Source organism: Cyclopterus lumpus, chromosome 3 (assembly GCF_009769545.1).
Source record: "Cyclopterus lumpus isolate fCycLum1 chromosome 3, fCycLum1.pri, whole genome shotgun sequence".
Lineage (NCBI taxonomy): Eukaryota > Metazoa > Chordata > Actinopteri > Perciformes > Cyclopteridae > Cyclopterus > Cyclopterus lumpus.
The window spans coordinates 23,680,777-23,703,031 of NC_046968.1; the positions used below are offsets into that span (position 1 = coordinate 23,680,777).

The following is a 22,255-nucleotide window of genomic DNA, read 5'->3' on the forward strand; positions in this document are numbered from 1 at the left end:
TCCGTAATTTGTTGCATAGCAAAGGGTAACCAACCAAATTACTACTTCCGGTGTCGAAGAAGACGCTCGCGCGGATCTACACGCTGTCGGAAAACTTTGTTATTGCGATTGAGTCACGTTAGCAAATGGAAAAGGTATTTATTGCAACTCAACTCAGCTCCGCCAACGTGTGGTTCATGTTGTTTGTTTGGTGTCAGTGAACGTAACTAGCCACCATGACCAGGAGACTAGGAGACAGAGCTAGCGACAGAAGCTAGCTTCACTAGCATGAAGGAGATCCTGTTTACTGTACTGCAACTGCTGGTTTAGCTCACTTTACATTCATTATATGTCCTTTTATATATAAATATATATCCCAGGATGCTTCGACTCAATGGCTGGCTGCTCCTAACGTGACAGGAGTTTCAGTGTGAGCGTTGATACTTTCGTGTTTCCACTGGGAATGAGTTATTGTGATCATTTCAATCTGATAAACAGTCAAACAACGTCAGACAATTGTATGACGTGTATTTATTATGATAATAATAATTACGTTTATACCAGGCAAAAAAAGAAAAGCTAAGTAAACTATATAAATATAGGAAAAAAGGAAAGGGGACACATACAATTCATTCATACTCTACATTCACATTTGCAGACTTCTTTTTTTGGGAGCCTGAATTCATTAGGCAGCTAATTTCAGACCTGAGGTACCCAAACAAGATATGAAATTAGAAAGAAAGCATTCAAGGTAAATCATATATTTCTACTAAAATCCTAGACATGATCCAGTCTCATCACACGACTTATGTTGTATTTAATAAACCGAATATCTTCTAACTAAATTCAATTTGACAAACTACTCATGTATTTAACTTTTTTTAATAACCTTTTTTTGTTGCTTTCACATTCTTGCATCCTTCACTTTTAAAGTTCTGTAAATGTTTGATTGTTTCTGTCTACAGATATTTGCATTGTTTGTTTTGTCATTCTTGTTCAGATGTGAACTTTGGGCCTACATACTTCCACACTGGTCTCTCAACATTTAAAGAGGAACCATGAGCAGCTTGGATCAAGACCAGGGTCTCCATCCTAGTTGCCGTAACAAAACAACAGTCTCTAGTGATTCATCAGACACTCGGGAGCCTGCCAAGCAGCCTCTCCAAGGTCTAAAGTTGGCATCGCATGCCGTGCTGGAGAAGGCGCAGGAGAGGGGCAGGTTGAAATGCTCTAAATGTGGAGGATCAAGGATGTTCTTCTGCTACACGTGCTGTTCATTACTGGGTGTCAACCTGCAAGAAATTCCTTTAATCAAGGTCAGTAAGCGGTCAGGACTCTTTTTGATTGTTTGTTTAAAAGAGGCCTTCAGCTACTGTATGGAGTTGCTGTGATAGTAGTAGCCTAATGTGGAAAATGTTGTAATATCTTTTATGTAATATTTGAGAAATGTTACCTCTACATATTGTATGCTATGCTCAGCTTCCAGTGAAGATAGACATCATCAAGCATCCCAATGAGACGGATGGAAAGAGCACTGCAATCCATGCCAAGATCCTCGCACCCAATGACGTCACAATATACACTTACCCCTGCATACCCGACTATGAAAAGGACCAGGTTAGAGGATTTCCATATTATAAGAACACTGCCACTTTATTTTACACCTTTGGTGCCATTGTACAGCTGTAGCTTTGAAGACTGCAACTAACAAGTATGTTCAAGATTGTTTGGTCTGTATAATTGAAAGGGACTAAAAAAATAAGGAAAACTACCAGTGCACAAGCTTCATATGCTTATTATATTTGACAGTTTCCAACTTTAGTTTTTTTCCTTTTTGCTTTCTCAACTATTTTACTCAGTTTACTGGTCTGATGCTCAACTTTATTTAGCTCCTTTTAAACTGTATTCCTCTCTTTCAGTGCTTCCTAATTAAAGCATATGTAAATCACCACATTATAGAAACATATCGAGCACCATTTCTTTGTACTTTGGTTGTATGATGGGGTTCCTCTCTGAATCTGTTGTCTCGCTGCTCTCTCCAGGTGGTGTTGGTGTTTCCTGGTCCAGGGGCGGTCTCAGTTCAAGACATGATGCAGTGTTTGCATGACATGACAGACAGCAGGTCACACAGGTCCTCTTATGAACCCCGCAGAAAGAGGCTGAAAACTGAGGCAGTTCAAAGCGCCACACACGTGGCAGAGAAACCAGAGTCGAGCCCAGATGAGGCAACGGGCTCGGAGTCAGGGGTGTATCCCCTACAGAGGGTGGTCTTCATCGACAGCACATGGAACCAGACCAACAAGATCAGCACAGATGAAAGACTGCAAGGTAATTATGAAATATTGCATTTGTGCTGGTGATTATTAGGGACTAATTTACTTCACCCACAACGCTGTTTAACATGCTCTCACGCTGTGTTTGAGTGCTCTCTGACGTGTGTGTTCTCCTCCAGATCTGCTCCGGGTGGAGTTGACAACGAGGAAAACGTGTTTCTGGCGCAGCCAGAAGGGCAAACCAAACACCTACCTAGCTACTATCGAGGCCATTTATTATTTTCTCAAGGACTTCCGAGAACATTGCCTTGCTCAGGAGTATAATGGAGAATATGACAACCTTCTCTTCTTCTACTCCTACCTGCACTCAGTTGTCAACAAAGCGAAGACTTCTGCTGGAAAATGCTGAGGAATCAAATCAGCTGCAAGAGACTTGTCAAAATTGTGAATCTACTCTTCAGCTACAGTTCATGAGTTTTGTTTTATGGCTGACTGATATTTTTATTTTGTATGAGATGGTATTTGTCTAATATGCAATAAAACACAGTTTACAATTGCCAAATGTAAAAGAGGTTTGTTTGATATGAGTAAATACAAGACACACTATGGCTATGAAATCAAAATTATACAGCTGCAACAAACTGGCTAATAGTAATAACAATTAAAAAAAACATCTGCAAAGTGACAGTTAATTGGGATATTCTGGAAATAGTATTGCCTTGGTGTTTCATTAAAAATGTTGGAAATAATTATTTTTAATATGTTGACTTAATGCTCCTCCCACTTTAATTCATGCAGGCTTCAGTGAATGATTTAAATCTTTGAATATAAAATGTAATAATGACCAAAGAAATGGATCTTTAAATATTTTTATTTACAAATCAGTACACTTTGTATTAGATATTTATGTCTCATTTTACTCGCAAAAAAAATAAATCGTATAAGTCCTGGGCATCTTTGTAATAGAATCACATTTGTTGCAGGCCCGATACATTTGTTAAATCCTAAAGCTAATGCTGGGAAATACAGTATGTGTGAACGTGCCTCTACTTGAGAACTACGGTCCATGATGGTAAACCAATCGGGGGCCACTAGTAGAAGGCCTCTCTGATCTTGGCTTGCAGGCTGTCACATGTCTTCTTGGCGTCTCCTAGCAACATCGATGTGTTGGGCTTGTAAAAAATGGGGTTATCTACTGCAGCATAGCCCACACCCAGTGTGCGCTTCATCACTATCACCTGGAGCAAAGTTTAAATAAGTACATATGGTCACTGCACCACACAGATAGAAATATAGTGATAATGTTGGTGCAGTAATACATATCAACGGTAGTTAAAATACATTTTTTTAAAAAAAGGATAAACCAACCTGTTTAGACTTCCACACCTCCAGAACTGGCATGCCAGCGATTATGGAGTTGGGATCCTCTTGTGCTGCAGAATTCACTGTGTCGTTGGCTCCGATGACCAGTGTTAAGTCTGTCTCTGTGGGCCACAGATGTTTACACATTCATACACAACGCGGACAAACCGCTGGCGAAATGCCCTGCAATTGTCCTCAGAAGTGTCATTGGGTTCCTCAGCACCACACTTATCTCCCTCGGTCATAAACAGAACCATGTGTCTGAGTAAGCTCGCCCGGTTGCTAAGAAAACAAAACCATTGCCCTGATAAAACTGCCGTGTCTAAACATCAAGGCACAAAATGAGGCTGCTCCCAAGTGCGTGTGAGATTAATACACATAACTGAAGTATAGTAACTTCCTGCCAAAGTGACAACCATGTAATACATATTTGAATCACATCAGTTTTCTTCAGATGATAATAAAAAACAGTTAACCTGGAAAGTCTTCATTGATCTCCTCCATCTCCAGGACCACGTCATAGGGAACGCCGGCCTCAGCCAAGAGGACATTCAGCTGGCCGGGCATGCGACCGGCCACTGGGTGGATACCAAACCTGTTGGAGACAAAACATATTACTGCTCATCAACACATCTTGAGTTGCATTGAAAACTCACTACTCCCTGCTGAACAAAATAAAAATGCACCGTCTTTCTAAAAAGATTCAGAATATATTCAGTGGTGGAGTATTAAGATATTTCCTGAATAAAAAGCAGCAACATTATTTTTTTAAACAGTTCAGCAAAAGTATTAATAGTAAAATGTCTCCCCTCAGTGATATATTTTATATATAATATTATTTGATTTATTTGTCATTACTGGTAAGTAGTATGTTCATGTTATAGACGTTGGGATGAAGCAGTTACTATCGACCACTTCCGTACATTGTTGGGTTGTTTGAGCTTTAACATGCTAAGTTACCATAATAGTCACATAAATAGAGTAAAAAGTACAATATTTTCTCATTTTAAAAGCAGTGTAAAAGTAAAATCTGTAAATGTAACTCAAGGACAATGCTTGAGTAAATGTACTTCTGTCTCTTCGTTAAGTCCGTACTGTCGAGAAGACTTTAGAAAGAACTTTCGTTTCCAGCTTTGCTATCAGGAGACAAAGAAAGTCTTTCTTTCCAATCAGGTGTTGGAAAGGAGTTGTTTTTCAGTTCGATTAGATTTAAAGTACTAATCTCGAAGGTTTTCAAGTCACTAAACCGCAGAAGGAGGCAACACAATTGTGATTGAGCCTTTTGGGCCCAGTGAGGAACGTGTGTGTGTATATATATATATATATATATATATATATATATATATATATATATATATATATGTGTGTGTGTGCAGTGTCTGTGGAAACATTCCCGGAATATACGTGCTATATTACAGTTTTTCTAAAAAAAAATTAAATTAATTCAATTTAAACTCTGCACACAATTGGAGCTCATGTATGAGCAACAAGACTCTAGACTGCTAAAGTCAATGCACAATTAAATAGTTTTCACTCAAATAGAAATTCTAAAATCAACCAGGCCTGAAATCTTAAAATGGTATGTCCCACTGAAAGAAGAAGCAGCAGCCATCTTTTTTTATAAAGTAGAAGGCGAGCACAGCCAGTCACCTGACACTCTTGCCCTGTTCCTTCAGCATCTTCACCATGTCTGCAATCGGGTACTGGGCTTTGGCTGCACACAGACCCCAACCTGTCCACAGAAACATACAGAGAATAAACATGCAGTATCCTAAGAAATGCCATCTAAATCTTATTATTATTATTCAATTGTCTTATTTTGTTTGCAGCCCCATTGGATTGAGTGAGCCGTCGGCACAATAACAGTTTATTTTGCAAGCCAGCAGATTCCTCTACCCTTCATACTTTCGGTTGTCCCCCTCTCCCTGTCCTCATCCACCACAAGTCTCTCTGTAATAAATCACAGGGGTTCACTGGTTTGAGAGACATTTTTCTTCTGTAACCTTTCGCATGTGTGGTGTGCATTTGGGTACCCTGCGTGCAAAGAGCTCTGCCTAACCCCCGTTTCACCTTGGTGGTCAGGTACCTTGGAGAGTTCAGCATCACCCCGAATCAAGTTTTTTGAAGCCAGTCACCCCGTAACCCGTATCTTCCAATTCCCCAGGCAATTGGAGCCTTCTGTTTCCTCGCTGCCGTGCTTTATTGTTGACAGCGCATGGAGAAATCTTGAGCCTGGACTCTAGTGACTTTTCACCGTTTCTCTAATCAAACCAGCATGTTGGACCACACAGCTGTCCCTGTGTAGGTTTGGAGCCACTGGAAAACAACGGCAATCCAAGGATCCAAGTTAGAGTTTAGAGTGGTTGCTCTTGTTCAGGGTACTCAGTTTTTTTTTAATAAATCAGGATTTGGTTTCCATTTCGCTCAAATCAAATGCATCATCCGCTGCTCTGACTGCTGACAAATATGTATTGACACACTCACTTTATTTACTTTAAGAGTCCATGTGGAAGTGAGATAATTTGTGGACAAACTGCTCCCTCTTGTGGTTACCATGGCTTCAATATTCTGAGTTTAATTAGTTACTGTCAATGTCAATGAGTCCAAGACGACGACCATTTCCAGACATTTTACTTTTCCTCCGCTTTTTTGATCCCTGTCTTGGCAGAGCGGTCAGGCTCAGACTTTTCAGGTCACTTTGTCGGGTGAAGTTCATCTGATGAGTGAGATCGTTGAAAAGCTGCAGCTGGAGTGCAGAAAAGGATCCGAGCTGTCCGGTGATGAGGGAATGTGATACTCCACCTTCGTCTCTGATGTCAGCCCAAACGTCTTTCTGCACCCATCTCTACTGAAGGCTCTGGTCTTTATTAGGATTGTTTCCACTATGTGCTGGTGGAAAAGGTTTTGCTACCGGACTTCATGTATGCGTGGTTAAAAATGACCACAAAGATCAGGTGTAATTAGTCTTTAGCCACAATAGCAGATTACCCCATACGTGTTAACTACCGTGCAGTCTTTTTGGCCATGAGATACTCAAAATATGTTCCATCTGTTGAACTGTCTCCACATAAAATGGCTAGTTTACTAGTTTTCCTGGTATTCCTCTGAATTGAAACTTCAAAAAAAGGGGAAATTTAACGTTTTACATATTAAATTCTGGTCACAGGTCTGATGGAGTTCAAGTGAAAATGTTAAAATAAGTAGTATGAAGCCTTTTGTGTCTCCAGAGGGAGCGGTGGGAAATCTGTTAAAGGTGCCTCAAGTGATGTCACTTGAGTAAGTGTCGATTGGGTCTGATGACTACAGGTATGAAAATAAAAATGAAAAGAAATCTGTTGGTGTGGAGTTAGATAGAAGTGAGTAGTTGCCAGACTTGTTGTTGCCCGCTCCTCTTCTTTGCTTAAGGCTCAAGGTTAAATTAGCCGCTACAAGTATAGGACACTTGAATCTGTACATTCAAGGACTTAGTTAGCGTTGCATTGTGGGTGATATAGATTACGCCGATTTTTTTTAAAGCTTAAAACAGACATTGTGAGTCCGACTATGTAATAGGAATGCGATGCTTTAAAATTACGCTTTAATAGAGCTGTGACAGGCAAAAGAGAAAAATAAATGTTGATTTAAAACTGTCACTTTTCTGTTTTATACAGCAGCTGTATCCATAATGGCAATTCATAAAAATGCACTCAGAAACATCATGAATCTATAAAAATGTATTGATTATTATTAGTGCGTAACATTTTTTTAAGTAGGTGAATGTCTTGCGTTGCATGTACAGTACAGTGTGTACCTGGTGTGATGATGATGCTGCTGGCTTCTTTGATTATGTCGATGGTCTGGTCCAAGTTGACCTCGGTGTGAGTGCCAACAATCTCCATCGGCTTACCGCCCGCTGTGGAAGTGGTCCCGTATCCACCCAGGATCACATTGGCCAGGGAACGGTTCATCGCCTTGGAGGAGAGGAGGACGACAACTCTGTCTCAGGTATCTGTGCAAGTTCACACCTGTGACTGTACACACGCGCGCCTACTCACCACACACATGATGTAGGAGAGGATGGCACCGGAGGAGCCAATCAGAGCTCCGACAATCGTCATCAGATTGTTGTCCAATAGGAAGCCTTCGGCACAGAGCGCCCATCCGGAGTAGCTGTTCAACACGGTGATGACCACGGGCATGTCAGCGCCGCCAATGGCTGCGGTCAGGGTGACACCCTGTGGGGAGGTGGGAGGAGTTAAAATAAGCGTAAGCCACTTACGCAAATTGCATAATGCAGCAATATTCTAATTGAAATGCGCACAGTAACATTACAAAATTTGGCTCAGAGTAAAAATTTAATAATTTAATCCATGTATTAAAAAGAGTGACTAACATTCTAGCGTACTCAAAGAAAAAAGAAAAAAAAATCAATTAACAGATTTGAATTGTTGCACATCTTTTTATTTTGTATGAGTGTTTTTTTCTGCTTTTTTGAGTCGTTGAAACTCACCATAATAGTGGAAAGCCCAGACACTCCTATTAGACACCCCATGCCGGTACCGTAGGTCGAACTGAGCATAAAGGGCACCATGCCTCCCATCGACGCCGCCATCAGACCGGCGTTCATCATGTGTCGTCCCGGCAAATGCAGGGGGGCAGAGTTCAGGACGCCTAAAACCAAAAACATTTCCAACAAACAAAACTCAGAGAAGCCGGACATTATTGTCACTCTTCTTGTGCGGCGGCGGGGGGGGGGGGGGGGGGGGGGGAATCATTTGACAAGATAAAAAGACGTAAACACACTTTTTCCTCGAGCAGCGTCGAGTATCTTTGAACTGTCAGACGACCCCCGTGGAGGCCTCTAATCAGCCAGTCTGTCCCATCCACCAAACTACAGCCATGCAGCCACGACCCATTACAAATTACCGGAAAGCTTCTCATGTGTTCCTCTTGATCAGTCGCACTGCAATGCAAATTAGTGACTGCTGACACATGCACACAACCCCCCCCTCCTCCCTCCCAGCCCAGGCCTGGATTTACCAGAGGATCTTTGGCTTTAACTAGATGAAAGAGACAATCAGTGCCAGAGGACGCAGAGCTTAAGTGTGTTTATACAGATATTAGTGTGTCTGTGCCAAATAAAGAACAGATTCTATACTTTAAAACATGTCACATGCACTATATATATATATATACATACATACATACACACACATTTTATTGAAGTACATCCCTTTACCTTGAAGCTTGCCGTAGGCCACCAGTGAGCCACTGAAGGTGACGCCTCCGATGTAGGTGCCCATATAGGCCACGGTCTTAAGTACACCGGCGGCTGGGTGAGTGTCAAGGTGAGGGAACTCAATCATGAACTCGGCGACGCAGGTGAGAACAGCAGCCAGACCCACAAGGCTGTGGAAGGCCGCCACGAGCTGCGGCAAGTCTGAGATTTCAATACGCTTGGCAAGTGTCAGACCTGAAATATGAAGATCCAACAAGCAACAGATTTCAGTTTTTCACCAGGCACCAAACTTCGCATGCACATTGGCTACATTTAAATACAAAAAGATAAAAGAAATATGACGTACAAAAATTAAGAAAATGGTTAAAAGGCAAACACCTGCTTTCACTAACTCTTAACAAACGGGGCCGGATCTTGAAAGTCAATCTAATGAGTCCTAAGTTAAGTATTTATGTGTGTTTTCTTGAAAACACAAATTTAACTGAGTAAACCCTCATGGTCGGCTTCCTGCGTGATTAAAACGCCATTTATCAACCTGCTTTCTTGTATTACTATTAACATGCACAACATTCACACGGGATGACAACATCCACTCATCTCTCCGTATCCGGGCGGGATGATTGATGTTCTGTTATGAATTAGCAAAAAAGAAAAATCACACTCTTCAAAGACCAGAGGAGTCTCATGCGGAGTTAATAACATGCAACTCATTCACGGTGGTCTTGCCGTTTTCTACACAAACCGCTGGACTCAATATGGCGCAATGGCTCAAGTTTTATTGATTTCTTTTGATTGTTTAAATCAAAGACCTCCCGACATCACGTGTATCTCAGTTATAGCTCTTCCTAAAGCATGAAGCCACCTACCCAGGGTTCCCCCCGTGGCCATGGCCAGAGACATCTGGGACAACAGCTCTGGTGAGGGTTTGAGGGAACCGAGGGTGGCAGCGATGCCCCCTGCCACTCCCATCATGCCCAGGACGTTCCCCAAGCGACTGGTGCGCTGGGCAGAGAGGCCCGCCAGCGCCCCGACACAACACAAGCCTGAGCCCAAGTAGATCATCTGAGGTAGGAAAATAAAATAAAAACACACAAGTCAGACTTATTCGAGTATAGGTTTTTAGAGCTTGTACTACTTTCCCTGGAAAAAAAGAGGACTGGATTTTCTTTGGTTGGATCATTTTTAAACTGTGGCGTATCCTTGCTGGTTTCTCAACATTACCAACCATAGCTTTAATAATACAAGCTACTTGCAAATACCTTTATGGAGAACAAATGTGAGTGGAATGAAGAGCTATATGTCCAGTTACCTGCTCGATGTTGTATCCAGCAGCCAATGAGGCGCCATATCCCCCAATAAATGCAGCCCCAGGCAGCATGTACAGGTAGTTGTACTCTGGAGGGTCAGTGGGACGCTTGAACATGTCCAACATCCTCTTGGTGATCAGGAAACCACCTGCATATAAATAAATAAATAAATATATATATATATAAAATAATAATAAATAAATATATATATATATATATATATTTATTAAAAATAAATAAATAAATATATATTTATTTATTTTTTTCCATTGGATTGGGCAGACAATGAATCTTGTTCTCTATTTGTATTTCTGTGTTTAAGTGACGAATGTCAGACCGGCGATGTTGATTGAGGAAACAAAGGCAGCAGCAAGAGCGAGACCCTCGGGCAGGCTGGAGGGTGTGAGACCTCCACCCATCAGCACCAGACCTCCAACAGCTGTCAGACCTGCAAGAGAGGACAGACGGATGTCACGCCATCAGATCAAAAACACATAGAAATGTGGCCATGACCATCTTGTACAGACTCCTGACCTGAGATGGCGTTGGTGACAGACATGAGGGGTGAGTGCAGAGCGGAGGTCACGCCCCACACGGTGTGGTATCCCACAATCCCAGACAAGCCGAAGGTGGTGACCATCTGGGTGAAAGCTGCGTTCGGAGAAATGATGCCCAGAGCCAGACAGGTGGACACGCCTACAGAGAGACAGAGCAGTGTTGTCGTTACAGTATGTCTGACAGTCTTTTTATTTCCAGTCCCAGTTTTATTTTTCTACTATTAAAGCAATGGAATAATTAAGAAAAGAACAAATACTTCTATTTTTATAACTATGTTATGCAAGTGTGATGATTCCCAGTTTCTCCTACACTTCAAAGAACTGAACTCGTCTGTCATACTTTCCCAAAAATGTGTTCAATTAGTGTCTGCATTCAAAAGGCCCATTAAGAGCTGGTAAACATTATGTTTACTATAAATTAATGTGCAGATTGTTTTCTTGATTAAATCAATACTACGGAGAATAAGGGGAAGTTATTTCTCCATGGTGGCATTTTAAAGCCCACGGAGACGTCTTAAAATTGCTTACTTCAACAGCACAATTGAACGTCTTAAACCATCGATATCTTTGGCATTTCTGCTTGAAAATGTACTTAAACAAAGGTTAGGGTTATCAAGATAGTTGGAGATCTTTTTTTTTGTTGTTGTTTCAGCTCCATTTGGAAATGCTCCATATTGTACATCAAATGTAATGTTCAGAAAAGCTTTGAAACTATTTAGGCCAAACAAAACAAAACAATTAAATTGTTTTCCCTCTCCAGAGAAGGCCTGTTTTTCCCTCCGACAAATACCTTGAAATTCCACATGAAATTGTGCCAATTGTCTGGTAGTAGTAGTCTGAATTTATATATGTACATTCATGTCTGACCTGCGGTGTAGATGCCAGCAGAGGTCATTGTGCGGTTGAAGGGAGAGGTCACCGTCGTCTTCTCAGCCGCCAACTCTGCGACTGTTTTCTGTTTCACTGGAGCTGGGGGTGATGTTTTGGGGAGGGGGGCCGGGAAAATGTCCTTGCCTTCCTGCACACAATAGAAAAAAGAAAAGAAAAAAAAAAAAAAAAAACACAAGCAGACGAGTGTGAGAACACAGAAGACGTCCACAGAGCTGTGCGTGAGAAAGAGACATCGAGTCTTGCATTGTGGGGGATCTCGCCTGGATGGTGGGAGCACTCAAAACACAAACTCATGGACCGCAGAGCAGAATAAACTGAACAAACAGCAATCACAAACCAGTTAACAGGCTCTCTTTTAGGGAGCCGGAATAATGCTTAAGTTTAAAAAGGGGGTAACCTGATATGTCCTTTTGAGGTTGCATGCTTTCTCTGCCATAAACAATGTGTCAAAGCCAAAATTCCCGGAAAAGGATATTTTGAAACGTTCAAAACATTCTCGCTGGGATCCAACATGAGCTTTTCCCTGCCGGGATCGTGTGTTTTCTCGTCCTCGTTTGGCGGCGTATCCTAGCGTGATGCCACGAGGGACGGATGGACGCCAGGATGGGAACGGAGGCTGCCAGTAGACAGTGACAGTGATATCTCACCTTCATAACAAGAGTCCCACGGATGACATGATCGATCGTTCCATAGTTGAACTCGTCTTTGGGCTCGTAGTGGAAGTATTCCTTGTCTGGGCTGATGGCCTTCAGCAGCTTCAGGACGTTGTTCGAATACAGAGTGCTGGCCTGGGTGGCCAAGCGGCTGGGCAGGTCTGTGTAGCCAATGTGTGTTACTCCCTAGTTGTGAAAAACATAGATCAGTAAATTCTATATCAAAAACAGGCTTTCAATGAATTTCTTTTGTTCTTGACCAAACCTTGTGCACGTGCAGCTCTCCAGGCTTGGTGGTTTCGATGTTGCCCCCTGCCTCTGCAGCCAGATCCACCACCACGGAGCCGTCCTTCATCGACTCCACAAACTCCCTTTTGATCAGAATGGGAGCGCGCTTCCCTGCGCGGGAAAAGGAAACATCAAATGTTCATGATATCATGCAGTCTGAGACACAAGAAAAAGCAGAGGGCAGTGAATCCACTTTAAAGCCCACAAGGGGGCAGAAGAACATCTAAAACAAGCAGATCAAAGTGTTATGGCTAATGCGTTTGCAATTCAGGGCCTACTCACACAATCAGCAAACAAGAAGCAATATTAGTATCTACATGAAGTGGTGTGTTGGTCTACCTGCTTTGTTTTAATCCGCACTTACTTAGATATCTGGGGTGCTGCTAAGTCTCGACTAAAAAGTACATTTGCAGGATGCTAAAAAAAGAAAATAAGCTAAAAGACTTCCAGAGTTGAGTGGTAGTTCTCCCTCAGTGGGTTCATCCCACTGGTTCAATGTTACTATGCAACAAATATCGATGAATGCAGCTTCAAATCACCTGAAGCTTAAAGACAAGAGAGGGAGAAGGTACCAGTGCGACTGACCTGGAATCAGGGCAGTGCTGATGAGAATGTCGACCTCTTTACACTGCTTGGCGAAAAGCGCCATCTCCGCTGCAATGAACTCCGGAGACATCTCTTTGGCATAACCTCCAACCCCATCGCCGGACTCTTTGATGTGGATCTCTAAGGGCTCTGCCCCGAAGGATTTGAACTGCTCCAGGGCTGCTGGCCTGTCAGTCAACACCCAGTCAGGTTACTCATCACGACCACCATCACTCAGTCTGAGACGCAACGTTTCATCTAATACCTGGTGTCAAATCCTCGGACGATGGCTCCCATTGACTTGGCTGCACCTGCTGCTGCCAAACCAGCCACTCCACCTCCAATAACCAGGACCTGTGTGCAGCAGAATCATCTCCATGCATTGTTGTTCGACGATTGAAAAGTGAAAAGAAAAGATTGTGGGAAGACGCTCACGTTGTCCTGCATAATATGTGGACGGTTACCTTGGCTGGGGGGACTTTTCCTGCAGCTGTGATCTGACCAGTAAAGAACCGGCCAAAGTGGTTCGCAGCCAAAATCACAGCTTTGTACCTACAAATCAAACATATTTATAGCAACAAATTATTGATAGGCTGCGACTTCTAAACGCAGCAGCAAGAATGTTCACAATATATATATATATATATATATATATATATATATATATATATATATATATATATATAAATAAAAGACATATTAGTAATAACGCCATTACACTGGTTCCTTTAACGTCGAGGAATTAAATTATCTTTACTTGTTTTTAAGACCTGAAAGCACCTTCAGACCTCTCAGATTACGTTCCCTGAGGTCGTCTGGTGCTGGCTTGCTCACACAAATTACTTAAAAATAGTTCAGTCAATAGTATGTTCAAACATAACACACTTATTTGCTATCACAAATAAGACAAGCGACTTCTGTTGATAGGTTTAACAAACAGCTCAAAATTATATTTTTCATACTTGTTCTTTAATCTTAAAAAATATTTTTACCACCGTCAAGTATTTATTACTATAATTATCCCATTTTGTGGATTTCATTATTTTATCATTTTAATTTCTTGTGTCCCCTGTTTTTAAAATACCCTTATATTTCTCTCTTGTGAAGCACTTTGAGCTACATTTCATGTTACGGAAGATGCAATATAAATACAGCCGATTTATTATAATCGTCATTGTATTATTTGTGTTTACCCGGCGATGTTAGCCATGGAGCTGAGTGCGTCGTAGCCCTGTGCGATGGTGACCCGGGGCACCTGGTCCATGGCCAGCACATTGCTCTGCCTCTCCGACAGCTTCCTCATCAGCTCCGGGTTCTGCGCTGGATAGATGAAGCTCACCAAGGTGGAGTGAGGCTTCAGCAGGTCGGCCTCGCTCAAACTGGGGGCTCGAACCTACAGCGGAAAAAAAAGGATCAGCAAGGAGGAGATATGCAGTAATATCTACACACCGAATTGTCTTATTAGAAGAGCAAACAGACGCGTGCGAACCTTGAGGACCAAGTCTGAGCCAAGGGCTCCATTGACGTCGGTGATGGTGGCTCCAGCCTCTCTGTAATGCTGATCGGAGAACTTGGACTCCTCTCCAGCTCCAGTCTCCACCTGCACCTTGAAGCCCTGTTTGACCAGCGCCTCAACCCCGACAGGAGACAAGGCCACGCGGCGCTCATTCTGTAGCGTCTCCTTAGGAACCCCAACCACCAGGTCCTTGTAGAGCACACCTGAACACAGACACCAGCGGATAGTCGAGTCTGCTGAACGTAAAACGCTCGGGAATGCATGTCTTTATCAAGAAACTAAAACGTATCGGAAGCTTTCAGACAATTAACCAAAAGTCTTTTATTATTAAAAAAAGTTTTGGGGAAATTGTTATAATCTTTTTGTGCAACAACACAGGAGAGAATGCGTGTACAGCCGATATTGTGTGGCTGGAAACAGTGTCGGGTTACACATTTCTCTCCATACACGGCGCGGTGACCTCTCCACCACGGAGACATTATTAGCAGGTGATTGGCTCTGAGCCAGCACACACAGAGAGGCCTGCACTCCAACATGGACACGTTCACAATTCAGACTTGTAAAAGCACTCAGTAACTAACAAAAGTCTCACTCACACTCGGTGACATGTGGCCCACGGACCATCGTGGGCCACAATCGATAAACAAACGCCCGGCAGCATAATCTGCCAGACGGCAGTTAATCTTTTACATGTCACCTTTGACTGACCTCTCGTGTGTTCTCACATGTTAGCGGCTCCTACAGTGAGCACAGCCAGGCCCCGCTTCGCCACGGCTTTCCCAATTATGGGAAGAGCTCTAGCAACCTGTCGCAAACGTTTTTTCAACGATCGGTGGAGGGTTTTTTTCCTACTCTTCTGGAAAGCGGGAGAGTGTCCTTGACTGAACTCTCATTCCTCAAGTAAGACACAGAGGAAATCCAAACCACAAGAAAGCATGCAGACCCAGGCTGTCCTCTGTGAAAAACACAAAAAAACATCTTGAAAGGTTAAGCAGGGGGATTTTAATAGAGCTGTACATGTCCTACCTCTGGAGGCCTTCTGGTCCCATAACACAGGGAATGTCCTGAAATGCCTCCTTCCAGGGATCCTCTGACGAACTCCTTTCTGGAGTAAAACGACAGAAGAGCTGGAGATGCAGCGCAGGAGGGTCGACATGGCCACTGGAGCTCTTGAATATGAACACAAACAATGAGGAGGTAGCCGGTAAGTTAACTACTTCTGCATCTGCTGTCAAATAAGAAAGCACATTATAATCACACCCCCACGAATAGGCCCTGAGCCCCCTAGTCACACACTCCGGTTGTCAGTGCTGCGAGGCCTACACACAGCAAAGTGACATTTCAGCTCTGCGGGACACGACACACAGGGTTGATTACACACTCCGGGTCTGTTCGCGAGATCTGGAATTATGACGGCACAGGGGGTGGGCAAACTGTGCCAAGTACGGCCTGGTTGTTGTGAGCAGGAGCAGAGAGAAGGTTGCTGGTAAATCAGAACAAATGTTGTGGGGCTTAAGGGGACAGCTCGGGACACAGACACAGACACAAACACACAACTTCTTTCAGGAGAAAACTGTAAAACACAAATAGCTAACTGGTCTTTTTCTATTAAAAAAAAAAAAAAAACACGCACAAAAACACAATTTGAAACACCAAAAATAAATACAAGTGTGAAACTAGTATTTTTGCTTTGTGCTTTGATTTCTGTGTCAGCTGTTTCTTTTTCTTGTCTTCTTTCATTCATTCATGCCCTTCATCCTCCACCCTTTTACTGATTCATTCCCACATCTGAAGGATTTGTTGTATTATTGTCAGACTTGCCTTTCAGATTCCCAGAAAGAGCAGGGTCACCTGTGCCACGTCCTTACCCCAAATCCCCTGGTCTGCTTCTCGCGGGGACAGACAGACGACCTTCCGCAGTTTCGATACCACTGCTGCACTATTTATGTATAAATAGCAAGTCATGTGACTTCACTCATGAACCACCCCTGAAGCAGATAAACTCCGCTGACCGACTACCTGCGAATCAAAGGCTGGATTAACGTGTTTATCAGAAACAGTCGTTGGTACACTTGTAACTCTCGCTTCCTACGCGGCTCTAAAATAGAAGAAAAACAAATGTTTCACACACAAATAAGTGTGGACTATATTAGACATGTTTGTGTTTAAATTTCTTTAAATGTAATGCATTTTATTTTCTGGACACAGGGTGGCGCCAGAGAAAGGTGTCAAACTTAATCGTTGGACGACTATCACTATTTCCTTGCTTCTTTATTTAAAACACTTGTTATCAGGATATTATTTACATAGGCCTATCTATTTCCTATGATAATTTTATTTTGTATTCATCATATTTGTTGGGCTAATTGTATGTATATATATATTTGTTTTCCAACATGGACACATTTTCTGCAAACAGCGACCAGACCGACTTAATAGAGAAATTAGTTAAGAAAATAAGATTTACATACAAACACGATAATATAAGTAAACACTAAAGGGATTATTCAATAGATTATGGTAATGGTTCAATAGTCTTTTGGCATTCATGTATTGGCAAGTATAAGAGGAAATAATCAAAACAAAACAGACCAAATTAAACCGTTAATAAACTATGAAAGGTTTCCAAAATCTCGCCTTATGAAAAAAGTTTAATTTAAGTTCCTGTACTGTTACCGTATTACAATGTTGGGTTATTTTAATCACTTAAGTTAACCATACTAATTTATGTTGCCTTAATAAACTGTACAGTAGTAAACTGTACTGTATATTACAGTTGGTTTATTCCTCTGTAAATTCATAATAATAGCATTTTGGGGGGGGGGCGGAAACCAGCGCGTCGTCTCGCGCAGGGAAACGTTTTGGTTGGCCATCTTCTTTTACGCCACATGGATTTAGTAAACATTGGTCTGTCCTGTTGTGTCAGCAACGCTAACACTGAAGGCATTTCAGCCCCCATTCACATGTGGTATGTTACTGCCTCGCAGTTGTTGTCAAAGTATTTACTTTAGTATTCGGCTCCTCAACTAGCCGAGAGTAAGTTGTAGCTTCGCTAACGATAACAGTGCCGCTAAAGGGATGGCACGAGCTGGACTCCTTCTGCACGCGCCTGTTCTTTGCACTGTAATGAAGAAGTGACCTTTTCTTCAGGTAGCTTTTTTTGGTCAGTGGGGCTGCCGCCGGTGTCACGGTTTAACAAGCGACCGTGTTAACTGGCGACTTTCAGACGAACGCGTCCGTTGCTATTGAAAATAGGATGAGGACACGTAGCTGTCCTCGTGAATGCCGCATTGTTAAATTGTTCAATACAGTGTCAACCCCTCTAATTTAAAACGTATATATAACTAGATGTCTTATACAAAATAAACGGCATTCACGAGGACAGCCAACTACGTGTTTTCGTCCTTTTTTCCAACAGCTGGCGTAACTGCGAAAACTACGTACGCCAGTTAACAGGGTCGCCTGTTAAACCGTAACCCCGGACAGGTATGTCTCTGAGGCTGCTGTCAGTGGAGCCCTCGGACCGGGGCTCCCAGAGATGCAGGCTGGGTCCAGGCTTGATGTCGGCGCTGGGTCTGAGTCTGGGCTCCCCGCTGCTGGTGTCTGTCCCCGGGGGGAGCTGCCTGTGCACCGCCTGGCCCCGGCCTGACCTGGCGGAGGGCTTCCTGCAGATGGACCTGAAATGTTCCTCTCCCGGTCTCGTCTCTCACCCACCCACTCGTCTCCACCTGGACCCAGGCCAGCTCACGCCTGTGCCCTGCCCCAAGCTGAAAGGCGTGAAGATCACCGTGGTGGTGCAGAGTGTTGATTTTAAGAAACGCACACCTCCTGGCCTCCTTCACGAGCTGGTGAAGGACACGCTGAAAGGTGTGCATGTCCACAAGAAGCATGTGATCAACCTGGAGAGTTTCGATACAGAGGTCAGATATGTTGTGGTTGAAAGCATCAATCTGGATTCTGCCAGTGCTGGATTCATCACCTCCAAAACGTGCGTGGAAATAGTTGGCGTCCAGACTCTCCGGCATTACAGGAGTCAGCTGCAGGACCAGCCAGTGGTCCCCATGGGGGGACTGGAGGAGGTCAGAGTAATGATATTACAAGTATTCATTCATCCAGAGTGTGTAATCCCACAACGTGATGCCTGTATTTTTTTTTAAATTATATTTTAGGTGAGTGCCTCCCTGAGAGAGATGCTGCAGCTGCCCCTGCTCTACCCGGGCACCCTGAGCTCTCTTGGCGTGTCGTGTCCCAGAGGTGTGCTCCTAGTGGGGCCTCCAGGTGTGGGCAAGACCCTGCTGGTCCGCAGGGTGGTGGGGGAGGTGGGAGCCAGCCTGGTGGTGGTCAGAGGGCCAGAGGTATTGATCAAATCCTTTCATATGCCGTATCTGTCTACATTACTTTATTTTGTTCAACATTTTCAATCGCAGTATGTTGCCAAAATCCACATTCATTAGGAAATTGTCTGAACACTCAATTGAGAAGTTGTGGAAAGATAATCCAACAAATAAAGTAGGAGAACATAATATTCAAGCAAAAGTACTGCTAGTCATCACTGATGAGTTAACAGGCCAATAACAAATCCTGGAATATTGTTCCAATGAATATACTTTATTCTCAGATAGAGGGCAAATGACAAAATAGTGGGTTTTTAAAATAATGGGTTTTTAAAAATAATAATGTGACTTTGTGTATTGTTTTTGCAATACATGCTATAAGGACTTGTGCCAGAGGCCTGTTGATGTTGTACATTTTGGAATGATATATAGATTAATTTCAATGAAATATTTTAAACAAATAAAACGCATTGACTTTTTTGTGAAACACTTCTTAGCAGCATGTTTTATATAAACACAGCTTATTAATATCGATAGTAATTGTGAATAATAATTTCAGGTGGTGGGACCACGGCCGGGTGAGAGTGAGGAGAAGCTACGTGCCGTGTTCGAGCGCGCTCGCTCTGCAGCTGAAGAGGGTCCCTGCGTTTTGTTCCTCGATGAGTTGGACTCTCTGTGTCCGAGGAGAACCGGCTCGTCGGCACCAGAGAACCGCCTGGTCGCTCAGCTCCTCACACTGATGGACGGGATCGAACGGTCCGATCGCTTCCTCATCGTCGGCGCCACCAACAGACCGGACGCCTTGGACGCGGCACTGCGCAGGCCTGGAAGATTTGACAGAGAGGTGGGGGAGGTTATGAAATGCATAACCCCTATTAACATAATGATAAATGCAAATACAACTTTTGACAATCTGGATTTTCACGGCTCTCCTTCAGGTCGTCATTGGAGCCCCCACCTCGCAGCAGAGAAAAGCCATTTTGTCTGTTCTGTGTGCGAGGATGCCCGTGTGTGCCAGTGTGGACATGGCCGAGCTTGCACAGAGAACTACAGGCTATGTAGGGGCGGACCTCAGCGCCCTGTGCAGAGAGGCTGCCATGCACGCCATACGAGGAAGCTCTAAGGTATGTGCAGCAATAAAGCCACGTATCAAATAAAAACACCAGAATTGTATCACTTCTGGGGAACATTTTCGTACCTCCTGTCGGGATAGATGCAGATTGGATTGCAGTTCACACAGTGTGTCTCAAATGTGTTCGGATTTACAGCGAGAGAAGAGGAGTGTATTGGTGGTTATTTGGCAACCCAACATGTGTGTGCATATTTAAAGTTGTGTCACAGTTAAAACAACTGTTGTGTATGTGCACTATAAAGTCGATTAGGCATTCCATGAATATATCGGATGCACTACGGTGCATATACTGGACATGGCCACATTATCCTGATAAACCTAAAATATGGTTTGCAACGTCATCACATATTTGCACCCAGGACTCCTTAGAAATGAGTATTGCTACTCAGTGGATTATCCTGGTCAAATAAAGCAAATTGTAATATGTGTAACAACTGCTCCAATCCCTCCAGAGAGTTGAAGACATACATTTATGAACGCTTTTGCCTTTTTATTATTGTCTGCAGGGTTCAGGAGAGCAGGCGGTGGGCATGAAGCACTTCCACGAGGCTCTGAAGGCGGTGAGCCCCTCCTGCCTGCGGAGTAGCCTGGGCAGGACGGAGCTCTCGCCCACGTCATGGGAGCAGATAGGAGGCCTGGATGACGTCAAACTCCGACTCAGACAGGTAGATGAGCGTCAGTGCTTGAATTATACAGACGTAAAACTCACACCATCTGAGCATGTTAACTGACAAAGAAAAACACTCAATTCTCCCTTCATCTGTCCCCTCTTGTGTCTGAACATCAGAGTATTGAGTGGCCGATGTTGTACCCCGAGGCATTTGTTCGCCTGGGTCTGAGTCGGCCCCGCGGTGTGCTGCTCTACGGACCTCCAGGATGTGCAAAGACGAAGCTCGTCAAGGCCGCAGCGAGCTCGTCTCACTGTGCCTTCCTGTCCGTCGGCGGCGCTGACCTCTACTCTCCTTATGTCGGAGACTCAGAGAAGGCTTTAGCCCAGGTACTTCTTTTATTCGCAATATCACCCTGAGAATAGCTGCTGTGGTTGCGTCCTCCCTTTTTCGTCCACAAACACCTGCACCCTGTCCGTCCACACGCGCAGCTGTTCCGCCAGGCCCGTGCCTGTGCTCCCTGCATCCTGTTCCTTGATGAGATCGACTCTCTGATTGGCTCGCGGTCAAACAGCCGGACGCCCAACAGCGTACAGACACGCCTCCTGTCTGTGCTCCTGAATGAGATGGACGGGGTCGGCCTGAAGACGCTGGAGAGGAGAGGGGCCGAGAAGATCCTGCAGGCGGGGGGAGCGGAGGAGAATCGCACGCGGGAACAGGTCAGATGTTATGGAGGCTGTTGTCTCCGCCTTCTTCTCGCTTGACACAACATCAGTGTCAGGCAATGCAGTCAACACTTGATGCCATCAACTGTTTTGGCTCTTTGACAGTTGGACTTCCAGGAAGTATGCAACAAAGATGTGATGGTTGTAGCCGCCACAAACCGACCTGACTGCTTGGACAATGCCCTCCTCAGACCTGGCAGGCTGGACCACATCATCTATGTCCCACCACCTGACCAGCAGGTAAGCCTTTGGTCTCATTACTATACAGTAATCTTGTGAGAAGGTTTTTTAGAAGTGATTTAAAAGATCATAACCATGCATTTGTGTATCAGTGTCTCTGTAGATAACTAATATTGTATACCCATGTGTGTCTAGGCCCGTCTTTGCATCCTGAAGATGTGCACGAAGTCGATGCCCGTGGGTGCTGATGTGTGTCTGGAGGAGCTGGCCGCAAAGACGGAGCTTTACTCTGGAGCTGACCTGGAGAATCTCTGTAAAGAGGTAACGTGAAAAGCTTATTTTCTTAAAGACAAAATGTGATCCCGGTAACAAGTGTCGACATCGACAAGTGGATAAAGTAAGAATGAAAACTGTCTTTGTTTTCCAGGCTGCTTTGTTGGCGCTGCAAGAGGAAAACATGGAGGCTTCGAGCATCAAGCACGCATACTTCCTTCGGTCCCTCAGCAAAATGAGCCCCTCCCTCACTGCCCAGCAGATCCAAGCATATCAAAAAACTCCCAGATGACAAACCATATATGACCATATCCACTGCTTTCATCAATTGTATCGTTTTTTTAAAAATAAAATAAGTAAAAGTTAACTTTTAG

General features: G+C 43.7%; 3 protein-coding genes and 1 long non-coding RNA gene across 4 annotated transcripts; 2 read left to right on the top strand and 2 right to left on the bottom strand.

Moving 5' to 3' along the window:
- Positions 1–2,821, top strand: dtwd1 (DTW domain containing 1). Its single transcript, XM_034561842.1, has 5 exons — positions 1–134; positions 980–1,295; positions 1,459–1,596; positions 2,022–2,307; positions 2,432–2,821. Exons 2-5 carry the CDS (start codon positions 1,038–1,040, stop codon positions 2,659–2,661), a joined length of 912 nt encoding a protein of 303 aa, XP_034417733.1. The 5' UTR covers positions 1–134; positions 980–1,037; the 3' UTR covers positions 2,662–2,821.
- A 289-nt stretch (positions 2,822–3,110) lies between these two features.
- Positions 3,111–15,785, bottom strand: LOC117750554 (NAD(P) transhydrogenase, mitochondrial-like). Its single transcript, XM_034561821.1, has 21 exons — positions 15,656–15,785; positions 14,603–14,832; positions 14,307–14,506; positions 13,578–13,665; positions 13,379–13,467; positions 13,114–13,301; positions 12,506–12,639; positions 12,235–12,426; positions 11,564–11,714; positions 10,674–10,835; positions 10,477–10,587; positions 10,142–10,287; positions 9,699–9,894; positions 8,833–9,066; positions 8,104–8,264; positions 7,649–7,828; positions 7,405–7,564; positions 5,265–5,346; positions 4,091–4,209; positions 3,621–3,736; positions 3,111–3,490 (listed from the first exon to the last, which is right to left on the bottom strand). Exons 1-21 carry the CDS (start codon positions 15,783–15,785, stop codon positions 3,344–3,346), a joined length of 3,216 nt encoding a protein of 1,071 aa, XP_034417712.1. The 3' UTR covers positions 3,111–3,343.
- A 1,753-nt stretch (positions 15,786–17,538) lies between these two features.
- Positions 17,539–22,220, top strand: spata5l1 (spermatogenesis associated 5-like 1). The gene is made up of 10 exons (XM_034561832.1): positions 17,539–18,708; positions 18,799–18,984; positions 19,523–19,807; positions 19,902–20,087; positions 20,602–20,760; positions 20,883–21,092; positions 21,195–21,422; positions 21,534–21,668; positions 21,804–21,929; positions 22,036–22,220. The coding sequence occupies exons 1-10, from the start codon at positions 18,118–18,120 to the stop codon at positions 22,171–22,173; spliced, it is 2,244 nt and encodes a 747-aa protein (XP_034417723.1). The 5' UTR covers positions 17,539–18,117; the 3' UTR covers positions 22,174–22,220.
- LOC117750603 lies at positions 18,415–21,901 on the bottom strand. The gene is made up of 3 exons (XR_004611814.1): positions 21,790–21,901; positions 18,609–19,787; positions 18,415–18,528 (listed from the first exon to the last, which is right to left on the bottom strand). It is a non-coding gene; the product is annotated as an uncharacterized LOC117750603 (long non-coding RNA).
- Positions 22,221–22,255: the final 35 nt, after the last annotated feature.